The following is a 13,218-nucleotide window of genomic DNA, read 5'->3' on the forward strand; positions in this document are numbered from 1 at the left end:
AATTCAAGTAAAAAAATTGGTTTTAGGGAAGGTAACAACAATCAATTTATGGGTTTTAATTGGTAAAACATTTTTTCCGTAAGGTAGACCCAATTGAATGCTTTTTTAACTCTCATCTTGATAAACAAAACTTATTATAGTTTTTTTATCATCTGTTCTTTATTATCAATGTTTAGAAGTACTTATAGTATCTCCCGAACCTTTAATTAGAAGGATAATACGCTTCAACACACTTGAACCCACGTCCTCCTGCATTAGCAAAAATACCGATATAAATCGAGTTAATAATAAACTTTTTATGGAATTATATGATATAATATGATTGGTAGTGAAGGAGAAAATGGTAAAAGTATATAAGTATATAATATATATAATATTGTATAATTGTAAAATGCATGTGATTTTGTTTAGGCGGGAGGGAGCAAACGAAATGGGGGGTGGGGCGGTCAATCACATTTCACACCAAACCCACGGGAGAATCTTTTATTTCTTTACTCCAAGTTCTTTGCTTTTTCCCATTTTATTTTCCTTTTTCTAAGCTTGGAAATTAACAAGATGAATTGTATTTGAAAAGGTGGATTGAGTTTTAGTTCGATTGATATTGATATTATTGTCAGTGTTGAAAGACATGAGTTTGAGTGTGCTGAAACACGCTATCTTTTTTATTTAAAGGTTGGGCAGAAACTATAAATAATTTTAAATTGTAAAAATTAAAATAAAATCAAATTTTTATATGGTTAATTTATATCTCAAAGATGTGATTTCTTTTTGTTCATGGAATGTATAAAAGTTATTCCTTGAGACTTGAGAGTAATGATGGGTGATAATAGAGATGGGGATGGAGATGGATCAAGGTTTTGCATGGGATAGGCTGCCTGCAAGGCTCTATAAAGTTATAACTTTTAATAGGTAAAAAAAGGAAAAGAGTGGAAAGATCAGCTATAAATCTAGCTATATAAAGTGTAGCATTAACGACGGCAATTAGGCAACCACCATAACTAAGCATGGTGTTTGCTTAGACGCCAACCCCCACTCCATTATGTTACCCTACTTTGTGAAGAAGAATTCGGTGAAAATGGATAATGCGACAAAATCATGACTGAAAATGGGTCCAAATGGACTTTTGCCCACGTGGAGAAGCTGATGGACCAACTCCATTGAGTGATTCATCTTGAAGGGAACTTGATCATGCGTTGCCTTTGTTCGTATGGAGGAGTTGATGGTCCATCTTCATCGAGTGATTGATCTTAAAGGGACTTTAATCATTTTACTTTCTCTCATTTTTTGTTCTTGGTTATTGTGTGTTTGTATTTCGAAATTATCTATTCCTTTACTTTGATATTATGAGAATTTTAAGATATATTTTTTTGTCACGAACTCTTTTTCACTCCTTTCTATAAAGAGTATAGTGTTTTTGTTAAAAAATTCGATTTGAAAACGTCTTTTTAGCACAGCAGGAAATTAAAATTTTGAATACTGAGTCGATTTGTAATATTTATAGAAATAAATCGTCTACCGAAGTCGCATGTGTGTTTTCGGCTAGACGGATCCTTATTGTTTTTGCTTTCATCCGAATGACCTTCTTCATTATTCTCGTATCACAAACTGCTTTGAGTGTGGGCATGAACTAATTCGAATCAAATATAGAACCAGAAATTGTTTACTTTACTTTTAATGGGGAAGCAAATTTCTCTCTCGATAGAAGTTAGTAGAATTGTTATTCCAAAAAAATAGATTTTATACTTAAAGAATAAACTCTCATTATTTTCGAGTAGAATAACAATATCTCAAAGTTGTATATTTAGCCCTACTGATGTCATCTATTTATACAGAGAAGATGTGAAACCCTTGTTTAACTAATAGGTGGGGCGACAACCCTAGTTAATTAAACTAGGACTTGTCGTCTCTAGCATTAAACATGAGAGGCTATTGAGCCTCTACCATATCGAGTCCAATTACAAACACTTCTTTGATTTTTAACCTAGTACTTTATAATTCGATCCAACTCGATATTTATTTTTCTATTTCCCAAAATAAATATCGTAAATGAATTTATTAATTAAATAATTTTCTCAACCCAATTCTAATTTCGTTAAAATCATGACGACTACTGTAAAAAATCTATGAGAAAATATATTTAATATTTCTACATTAAACTTATTCACTATGACCAAATAATTTATTTCTATTTTTAAGCTTAATTTAATTCGAAAATTATAAATTCATTTACAGATCATTTTTCATTTTCATTTTCATTTTGGAGAAAATCACATTCATTTCTAAATGTTTCCTATTTTTCTATTATTACCATTTCTATTCATTTATGCTTATTTGGTTCAACATACAATTTATTTATAGTTTCAACGAGCTAGTGGGAGGACCAATTGGACATGTGAGATTAAGACTCAAATAATTTATAATTAAGTTCCAGCTTTTCACCTCTTAATTATAAATTCATTTAGTCACAAAGTCATTCCACTGCAGTATCGTTACTGAGCTCTCCCTAATGACATACAATTACCAAAGCAATTCGATTAGTGTTTATCCAATGATTTTATCATAAGTGTGTTACCCTTATAAAATATCCTTAATCTTTTTGGGATAAATCCATTCTCCTAATATGATCATATTTAATCTCATGGTAACCATTGTACAAGCCCAATAATGCCCGGGCCCATATAAAACAAAGCACAGCCCAAATTTAACCCAATTAAACCAGCCCAACATAGTAAAGCTAAGCAGAAAACCCTAGCCTAGGTAGCACCAGCAGTAAGTAGCGCCGCAAGCCCTGCCTCCAGCAGCCTCTCCAAGCGCCGTAGGACTCGGAGATCAGCCCCTCCACGCGCGCCATTCGCACAACCACCTGCAAATAAAAACGGACTAAGAGTCCACAATAGAAAAGGATTGTAAACTAATGTATTTTGGTAGGCTATAAAAGCCTAGATCTGTAACAAGGAGAGAGACGGATCTTTGGAGAGTGAGAATCAGAAATACAAAAGCAGCGAAAATTTGTTTTCTTTCGAAGGTGATTTCTTTTTTGTGTCAACAGTAACTATTATTCTACATTTTTTCCCTTTTTTTACATTTTTTTCATTTTGTTTCATTTAAAATAACAAACAAAAAGAAAAGGAGGCTTACCTGAGTTGGGGTCGGAACCGGTGCCGGACTTCGGGCCGGTCGAATCGCCTGAGAGGCGGCGCGAGGACGCTAGGGGTGAAACCCTAGCAGAGCAAAAAAGGGGCTGTGTTTTTTTTTCTCATTTCGGTTTCAAATGATTTTGAAAAGGAAAAACATTGTTTTAAATGACATGCAAAACGGCGCCGTTTCGTCCAGGCCCTAACCCGCGCGGTGACCCGACCCAAAGGGGAGGATCCGCGCGCTCTGACGTCACATGGTATATTTGCGCATTGGGTCCCTCCTGTTCGTGGCGCGTTGCAATTAAACCTGCTTTGTTTCTTTTTAAATTGAGCCGCATTTTTTATTTTTTTTTCAATTTAACCCACTGCTGCGCAGCGTTTTTGGAAGGCGGGAATAATTTCCCCTTTGGTCCTCCGCCGTCATGTGCGCATTCAATTCGGTCCTATCTTCAAATTAATTTCAAATCTGCCCCGTTTTTTTCCGTTTTATTTCAATTTAGTCCATTCTTATTATTTTTTTATTATCATTATATCATTATTATTATACTGTTTGCTATCATTACACTGAATTTACTATACATTTACATGCATATTTTTATATATAATACATTTGTTTTTTTAATATATACTTTTAAGTTTTTTAAATTTGTATATATATTTTTCGCATACATATTTTTTTTGTTTACTCTTTTTTTGTTCATACTTTATACTTTATACATTTATATATGTTTTATACCATGTGCGTTTTAATATGTTTATAAACCCATTTTTCTAAAAATCATTATAAATGCATTTTATGTGGTATATGCATACCTGCACACATTTAATACATTTTCTTATTTTTCATTTTATTTCTTAACTTCTATATACATATATATACATTTTCATAATTTCTTAATATATTTTTTAATTTTATAAATACATGTTTTTTTTACAAAACATATATATCCTTTATATTTTACTTTTGAAAACATTTGTTTTACTTTACTTTTGTAATTATATATGCATTTTTTAATATATACGATTTTAAGCTCTTATGAATACATGCATATCTTTTATTCATACGTTTTTTCATATATATTTTTATATTTTAAAAAACTTTTATATACTTTATATTATATATATACTTATACATTCTAATGTTTAGTAACAAAAGTAGCCCTCTAATGTTTACACATTCTATTAATTTGATCCTAAATATAAAAAATTCAACAAATTTAGCCTTTAATGTTTACAAAATTTTTCATTTTAGTTATAATTCTAAAAAATTCAATAAATTTGGCCATCAACATTTACAAGGTATGTAAATTTAGTCCTAACTCTAAAAATTTTAAAAAAAATTTAAAAAATCATTTTTAGCTCTTTATAACCATTTGACTAACCCATGTGAGATATTAAAATAAGAAAAATAGTAATCTCTTTCAAGTCACTTGTAAAAGAACTCTAAAAAGTTAGAATTTGAACTAAACTGGCAAATTTTGTAAATATTGAGAGTTAAATTTGTTAATTTTTTATATTTAGGATCAAATTGATAGAATGAGTAAACATTAGAGGGCTAATTTTGTTAATAGACCAATAAAAAAACCCATATTAGCTTAGAGTGATTAAAATATTTAATTTCAAAACGTTTACTGACTAAATCGAAAAAATAATAGTTGGGTAACCAAAATAGAACACAAGGTATAGTTGGGTGACCATTTTTATAATTTACCCATAAAAAATAATTTTCAACATTGATTTAACTTCCACGTCATCATTTAACAAAAAAAAAATAACAAATGAGTTAATTTGCACATTTTGAAATGTATAAAGGTTAATTTACCCATTTTTTCAGTAGAGAGACCAGAATACAATCTGTCCCTAAGTATAAGGGCTTCCCTGATACTTTTACCACCATAATCTAGTTTTCTTATGTCTCTTTATAATTTTCAGATAACTTGTGTTCAAAATTGAGACTTAATTCTTTTATTTTGATTTGGCATAATTTCATCTCTTTATTTAAACTTATTATATTTTCAAGTTCAAATTTGAGATTTAATTTTTTTATTATTTTGATTTTGCATAATTTCATCTCTTTATTTTTGCATAATTTCATCTCTTCATCTAAACTTATTATAAAGCTTCTGATTGCATTAGTGTCAGGGGTTAACCGAGTACCATTTTAATTGGGAAAAGATAAAAATATCCTCACTTTACAAAGTAATCTGTACAATTTTGAAAGTGTTTTTATCATTTTGTATCTTTTATATAGAAAAATATATGCAACAAGATTTGAACACATATTTCTTTAGTAGAAGCGGATCCTCACTAGGGCCTAGGAGGGCCTTGGCCCCCCCCCCCCAATTTTTTTGAAAATTTTAATTATACCCTGAAAATTTTAATTAACCCCCTCCTAAATTTTGAAAATTATCATTAAACCTTTGAAAATTTTTAAAAATTTCGATTTGACTCTTTAATTTTTTTTTTGTGAATTTTCATAAAATCCTCTAAAAGTTTTACAAGTTTTAACTAGACCTTCTAAAATTTCTGAAAATTCTCACCAAAACCCTCAAAGTTCTTAAAATTTTTAGTTAGGCCCCACAAAACTTATTGCCTAGATCCGCCATCGTTCTTTAGTTTTTCAGATTTATATCTTACCATTAAACTAAAGCCTCATTTATTATTTAAATCAATTTTTTTATAAATACATTTGTTATAAAATGTTGTTATTCACCCACGTCGCGATTGTGCTATAATCTAGTTTTCATAATCTTATTAGTTAGTCTAAATAAATAACTATGGAAGTTGTTCCAATTAAAATATTGGTGTGAAGTTTTTTAAAAACACCATTTTCAATTCATCATTGAGATGTTAAACTTTTTGAGTTTGAATAAGTATTTTTAAAAAGTCAACATTTTAATTGAAATAGTTAACATTATTAATTATTTGAATTAATTAATTACATTAAAGTAGAGATTAAATTATGTTAAATTAAAGTATAAAAAACTAAATTCAAAATTTTAACATAATAGAGGGACCAAAATCATAATTTGATCAAATTTATAATAATATCTTCATATATAACCTCCAAATTCATAAGGTTAAATTTTATAACCCTATAATATATTTTTATTTCCAGTTAATTGATTAATTCGATTAGTTACCTAGTTTCAAACTGAATTAATCGATAACCAAAATTTCAAAAAACTTTTAATCGACCTCGATCAAATTAAATTCTGTGGCGAACCAATTAACTAAATTAATTAAATTCAATCAGTTAATCCGGTTAAAACTGAAAAATATGCACCCTTAAACGAATCTCACAATTATTTTTACAACGATGATTCTAATTCAAGTTATTCCCAAGAAAAATAAACACTCAATCAGTAAGCCACAACTTGAAGTTTGAAATTCCATGGGTTTTCCTCTACAAACAATGTGAGGAAAAGATTGTGTTATTGTCTTCTCTTCCCTAAAACTATATATACATGGATGTATGTTTTAAGAATCATTTTATTTTATGCTTATCTTCTTTTTACTATATTTAAGATATTGATTAAGTTGGTGTCATCCATAAATCGATTTCCAACTTAGTTATAATGTATAAAGTTACCAAAAATCCATTATTTTTACAAAATAAAAAATATTATTATAAGGGCAAAATGATCTTTTAATATGAAATCTAAAAAAAAAAAACTTGCACTTTTTTTATGCAATTCCAAATGTGAAGTAAGTCTTCGTATTTTATTAGTGAAACTAACTATTTGAAATTTAACAGACATCGTTTTTTTCTTCAAAAATACCAAAGTAACAAATAAAAAATGAACCCCATTATTATAAATCAAGTTATTAAATATTTCAAACAAATCTTGATATTCGAAACTTCCTATTATCTAATAAAAAACCTAAAATTTCTAATAATAAACCAAAATCACCTATATGATTAATTACAAATACTTTTTGACAAGTATTTACGGAGTCATGTGAACCAAAAACCTATTAATAAATAAGAATACATTTCAGTAAAAAACTTATTAACAAATAAAAACTGAACCTCAATATTATAAATCAAATTATTAAATATTTTGAACAAATCTTGAAATTTGAAACTTCCCATTATCCAATAAAAACCTAAGATTTCTAATAATAAACCGAAACCGCATATCGAATTAGTTACAAATACTTTTTGACAAGTGTTTGCCACCGTGAGTCATGTGAACCTAAAACCTATCAATAAATAAGAATACATTCCAATAAAAACCTACTAACAAATAAAAAAAATAAACCTCATTATTATGAATCAAATTATTAAATATTTCAAACAAATCTTGAAATTTAAAATTTCCCATTATCCAATAAAAACCTAAGATTCCTAATAATAACCCAAAACCGCCTATCTCATTAATTATATACATTTTTTGACAAGCGTTTGCCACTGTAAGTCACGTGAACCCAAAACCTATGTATTCTCAACATTGAAGTATAGAACAAATTCATATAAGGATAACGAGATTTGAAGCTAAAACATCACAATCTTTAACATCTCAAATTTACCATTTCAATTAGAACATATTTAGTTGATATACTAAATTTTAAAAATTTTGTTAGATAAAATTTTCACCTAGTGTATCATAATTTAGTTTTTTCTTTATCTCTTTGTAATTTTTAAATAATGAAGATCATGTAACACAAAGGGTCAAATTCTAAATTTAGTCCCTTTATTATGTTCAATTTGGGATTTAATTCTTTTATTTTGATTTAGCATAATTTCATCTCTTTATCTATATACTTATTATAAAGTTTCTGATTAAGTTGGTGTGACGGATTAATTAAGTACCAACTCAATTAGAAAAAAAAAAGACGGAAATGCCTTCATTTTACGAAGTAAATTGTACTATTTTGAGAGTGTTTCTGTCATTTTATATCTTTTATATAAAAAATAGAAAAATATACAGATAATAATATTTGAAAACATGCTTCTTTTATTTTTCACATTTATACTTGTTGATACAATGATACAACAAGGGAGGAGTCTGAAGGAGCATGTGTTGGTGTCAATGGAGGTCGGTTCACCCAATCAAGGCAGAGAGTCGGAGGCTATAAAGAGTGGAAAATGGAGAGAGTTTGGAGGTGGGGTGCTGAGAGTAAGAGGGCAGAGTGTAGGCTAGTATATTTAAGAATCGATCCCTTTCATCGTCTTCGGGGATATTTATAGGTGAGGGTCCCGTGGAGGATAGCGTTAACGTGTTGGATTTGCCATCAAGCTATCATTGTAAGATGTGTGCGTGGATGTCTTCGTTGGGATAAGGATGTCTATGATATGACAAATCCTGACACTCACTCTTATTTGATGGTACTGGGCGATTGAACGCACATGAGCTTTAGTGACTAAAGAGATCACACTTTTAACAGAAGGCCGAGTGCTTGGAAGAACGAATGACTTTCTTGAATGATTACTTTACGCTTGTTTGGATGGTTAGGATGGGAGGTGAAGCCTCTAGTAACTTTCAAGGTGATCTGGTAGAGTTTATCCTTCGGGTGGTCTTTCGACTTGCTATGTGTCTTCATTTGTCGAGGAAGTATAACAATACTTTACCATTAAACTAAGGCTTAATTTATTATTTATATTAATTTTTATAAAATATATTTGTACGTTATAAATTTTCATAATCTGATTAGTTAATCAAAATAAATAATATGGAAATTCTTCCAATTAAAACATTGATGCGAATTAAAAAAAAAAACACTATAGTCAACTTATCATTACAATGCGAAACATTTTAAGTTCAAATAAGTATTTTTAAACTATTTGGATTAATTAATTACATTATATGAAAAAATTAAAGTATAAAGACTAAATTCAAAATTTTAACATAATAAAAGGACTAAAACCATAATTGGATCAAATTTATAATAATATCTTTTCATATATAACCCCTAAAATTCAGAAGGTTAAATTTTATGACCGACAGGTGTAGGGCCAGCCAGTCACTTCCACTGCTCTCTCTTTTCTTTTCTTTTTAACTCTATATATAATGATTGTTATTAACTTTTTATTTTAATTATAAACCACACACGCAAAAAAAAAAAAAGAAATAAAGAAATAAAAGAAAAAAAAAGGGAAACCAACTTGTTCAAGAAACAATTAAAATGGCAGATTCACAGGTTTTTAATTGAAGAATCTAAGTTTATCTCATTTTGGGTCTTCATTTCTTTGGTTTCCAGGTTCTTCTTCATTATTCCTTTCCTCCTTTGATTTGTTTTAATTATAATAATTGCATATTTTTTCCATTTATGTATTTTTATTCAACTTTTTAATTTCTGGGTTTTTTTTTTGCGTTTATTGTTTTCTATAATTGTTCTTCCTGTTTTACTTTGTGAATTTGGGTTTTTTGGGTTATGCTTAGTTTGACTTGAAGGGTATGTTTGGAAGTAGTTTGCTTGATGATAAAGTTGGATTATTTATTTATTTATTTATTGTGAGACAAATTGTTTTATTCTTTACCCTTTTATGGTCAAAGAGAATCATTTGAGAACTTGGTTTTTGCATCTTTTTTTTACTTCAATCTTTGGGTGTTTTTTTTGGATGTTGATGTGTGAATTGTGGTGCAAATTCGAGGAAAGTTGAATTTTCTTTTCGGTTCTTTAATTTTCCTTTGGTGTTCATTTGATTGGATTTGTGTGGACTTTTGTGCAAATAATTTAGAAGGATCGGGTTTTAATAGAGGAATTTGTAAAAGTTATAGTTTTGGTTGAAAATGGCAGTGATGGAGTCGATTACAACGACCTCTCTTCTTGGTCATAGTCCTTTGCATGGTAGAGTTTCTGTTAGGGACATTTCCGGCAAACAGAAACCAATCAGTTATCGACTCCGAGTTACAGAATTTACCGGCAGAAGAATTGTTGTGTCGCCTCTTTTACCGAGGTTGAAAGCCGATAGGTTAGTTAATTTAGGGGTAGAGGCTCGTGCGATAGAGCTGACGAAGGAGGTGCATGCGTATAGAGAAGAAGAAAGATCTCCTAAGAATTGGAAGGATGAAATCGAGGCTGGCATCGTTCAAAAACCCGATTTGTGGCCACCGGAAAATAGAGCCGATAAGCCTTCCTTGCGTAATCCCCGGCTTCGTCACGAAAGGATGGGTTGTGGTTGGATAGCGGCTATTTTCGAATGGGAAGGAGTTATAATTAAAGATAACCCCGAGCTCGAGAAGCAAGCATGGTTGACTCTTGCTGAAGAAGAAGGCCGATCCCCTATTCCAGCCTTTATGCTGAGAAGAATAGAAGGGATGAAGAATGAGCAAGCGATTTCTGAAATCTTGTGTTGGTCTAGAGACCCGGCATCGGTTAAAAGAATGGCCGCAAGGAAAGAAGAAATTTACCAATCTTTACAAGGTGGGGTGTATAGATTTTGTAATGGATCTAGTGAGTTTGTGGATATTTTGATGCATTACAATATTCCAATGGCTTTGGTCTCGACTCGGCCGAGAAAAACTCTAGAGGCTGCAATGCGAACAATCGGCATCGAAGAGTGCTTCAGTGCCATTGTGGCGGCAGAGGACGTATGTCGAGGAAAACCCGATCCAGAAATGTTTCTATACGCTGCACAACTTCTAGAATTCATTGCAGAGCGGTGCATTGTATTCGGAAACTCTAACCAGACCGTCGAGGCAGCTCATGAGGCACGGATGAAGTGCGTTGCTGTTGCTAACAAGCATCTTGTCTATGAGCTCAGGGCTGCAGACTTGGTGGTAAGACGTTTAGACGAGCTTTCAATTGTTGATTTAAAGAACCTTGCAGATATAGAGTCACCTGAATTCGGATCCGGAGAACCAATCCCGGAGATGGAGATAGAGGAGGAAGATGATGAACCGCCTGCATCAACAGCAATTGATGGTGGTATTTTCTGGTAACCCCCTGAAAGAACTGTAAACTTTTTTTTCAATGTTCTTCATATGATTCTTGATGATAATTTGTTCCATTTATTGTATAGCAAAAAAGGAGCAAAAAACATGAAGAAAATATAAAAAAAAATGGTGGTCTGCATTGGACAACCACATGATTTATTTACCCATAGATGTATAGTTGTATCATATACATGCTTGCTTTTCAAATTTCTAGTTATAAAAGCTAAGATTTCGTATTTTTGCTTGGTTTAATTTGGATTGGGTTAATTCGTTTCTCTCGTTAAAAATTGGTTCTTATATTTTGTGGTATTTCATATGTTATTTTTTCAATCATGTTAGTTAAATAAATAAAATTTTTAATAAATAAATTAATTTTTTCTTTGATTTAATATAGGATTAATTTACTCATTTTAAATAAAAAAATAAAATGTAATCTGATTTCTAATACAAGTAGAGGTGCTTATGGACCGGGTTGGGTTGGGTCCGGTCTGAAATATGGACTTAAATATTTGTCCAAATCCGTTCATATTTTCAAAAGATTAATCCAAATTTATTTTAGTTCCGTTCATATATTTTTTAATTTTTTTTAAAAAAATATTTATATTATATTATATTATTTTAATATTTTTCATTTATTGAAAACTTTTATATAGTTATATATACTTTATTGTTATTTTAATGTTTACACATGAGAGTAAGGTTATATATTTAGTATAGATTTATTTTTTAATGCGTTTTAAATTATATAATATATAAAAATAATATAATATAAAGTATTATAAATTTAAAAATTAGTTGAGCTCGAGCCTTAAATGTTTAAGTTCGAGTCCAAGTCATATTTCAAACGGGTTTAGTTTTTTGTTCAAGTCAATTTTTTGAGTCTAATATTTTTATTTAAATTTTTCAAATTTTCGGCTAGCCTTAGACAGATAATTCGACTTATGGATAAGTCTAAATACGACATATTTATGTTACTTTATCAATATTTTATTTATGAATTAATTGATTTATTTATAAAGCAATAAATTTATATAATAATAGTATATCAGGAAATATGAATATCTAGGAAAGAGTGGACGCAACAGAGTCGTTTCGTCACGTGGCCAAGAAACGTGCACGCAACCCAGAAACGACTACATTAATTTTCTTTAGGTAACGGGACCTGTCTCTTTCTATTTTTATATTTAATAAATTGGTCCCTTAAAAAATTAATTTTTATTAATTTTAAAATTAAATAATTATGAACGATTAATTATAATTTTAATATTTTTCAATAATTATATATAATTATGATTGGTATAATAATAAATTTAACCTTTAAGTTTTATATATTCGTTGTAAATATTAACGGGATGTGTAAATGTTACAGGCTAAATATGTTAAATTAAAATTAAATTAACAGAATGTGTAAATGTTATGGACTAAATTTATTAAATTAAAGTTAAATTGACACGATGTGTAAATCTTGTGGACTGAATTTGTTATCATACTAATAATAAATATATACAATTAATTGTGCTTAGTTGTTGATTTTTAAAATTGAACAAAATTAAATTATTCTGATTTTTTTAAAAAAGCAATTTATTTGAAAAAAATTAAAAAATGTGTTTTTATTTTTTAAAAATATCAATAAAAAAGCTTATTTTTTAGAAAAATTAGACAATGTAATAATTGTTTACCGCTTAAAAAATAAAAATAAAATTCTATTGGTATAGGCATTGATGCCAATGCAGGAGAACGTGAGTTTGAGTATGTTGAAGCGCACTATCCTCTTATTTTATGACTTGAGGTTTGAGGAAAGACTATAGATAATTCTAAATATTGTATTAAAGAAAACGGATATGAAAAACTCTTACCATTCTTCTTCTACCGACACCTCTCAAATAAAGATACAAATCTCTTTTCTTTTCATGAAATTTTAAAACAATGGTATAATTTCAATTTTAATCCTTAGAATATGCTGAAAGTGAAATCCCCAGCACGTCCTTTAGCCAACACATATTCTTCACACAATTTTTTTATAGGATTAATGTAATATTTGCCCTCCAAAGTGACATCCAATTATCACTTTAGTATTTAAAGAACTGTTTTTTTTTTATCAATTTAATATTTGAAGTTTCCAAACTTCAAGTACCTTATCTGGTTATTATTGCTATTATAGAAAAAGATGATGTAGCATGCCAAGAGTGTGCCACATC

General features: G+C 29.5%; 1 protein-coding gene across 3 annotated transcripts; it reads left to right on the forward strand.

Moving 5' to 3' along the window:
• Positions 1 to 9,171: 9,171 nt before the first annotated feature.
• On the forward strand, positions 9,172 to 12,889 carry LOC107929305 (5-amino-6-(5-phospho-D-ribitylamino)uracil phosphatase, chloroplastic). Of its 3 annotated transcripts, none has more exons than XR_005911524.1 (4): positions 9,172 to 9,341; positions 9,882 to 11,022; positions 12,062 to 12,172; positions 12,736 to 12,889. XR_005911524.1 is itself a non-coding variant. In XM_016860693.2 (4 exons), the coding sequence occupies exons 2-3, from the start codon at positions 9,884 to 9,886 to the stop codon at positions 12,170 to 12,172; spliced, it is 1,242 nt and encodes a 413-aa protein (XP_016716182.2). In that variant the 5' UTR covers positions 9,172 to 9,341; positions 9,882 to 9,883; the 3' UTR covers positions 12,736 to 12,889. The 3 variants fall into 3 exon arrangements, 2 of the variants coding, with proteins under 2 accessions (XP_016716182.2, XP_040946420.1); XM_016860693.2 differs by having other exon boundaries at positions 12,070 to 12,172; XM_041090486.1 differs by lacking the exon at positions 12,736 to 12,889 and having other exon boundaries at positions 12,087 to 12,177.
• Positions 12,890 to 13,218: the final 329 nt, after the last annotated feature.

Source organism: Gossypium hirsutum, chromosome D03 (genome assembly GCF_007990345.1).
Source record: "Gossypium hirsutum isolate 1008001.06 chromosome D03, Gossypium_hirsutum_v2.1, whole genome shotgun sequence".
NCBI lineage: Eukaryota > Viridiplantae > Streptophyta > Magnoliopsida > Malvales > Malvaceae > Gossypium > Gossypium hirsutum.

Excerpts from the sequence above, each read along its gene's own strand:
- LOC107929305 (XM_016860693.2), top strand. The coding sequence starts at position 9,884 with ATGGAGTCGATTACAACGACCTCTCTTCTTGGTCATAGTCCTTTGCAT. Across the intron at positions 11,023-12,069 it reads ATTGATGGTGGTATTTTCTG|GAAATATGAATATCTAGGAA; the intron begins GTAACCCCCTGA and ends ATAGTATATCAG.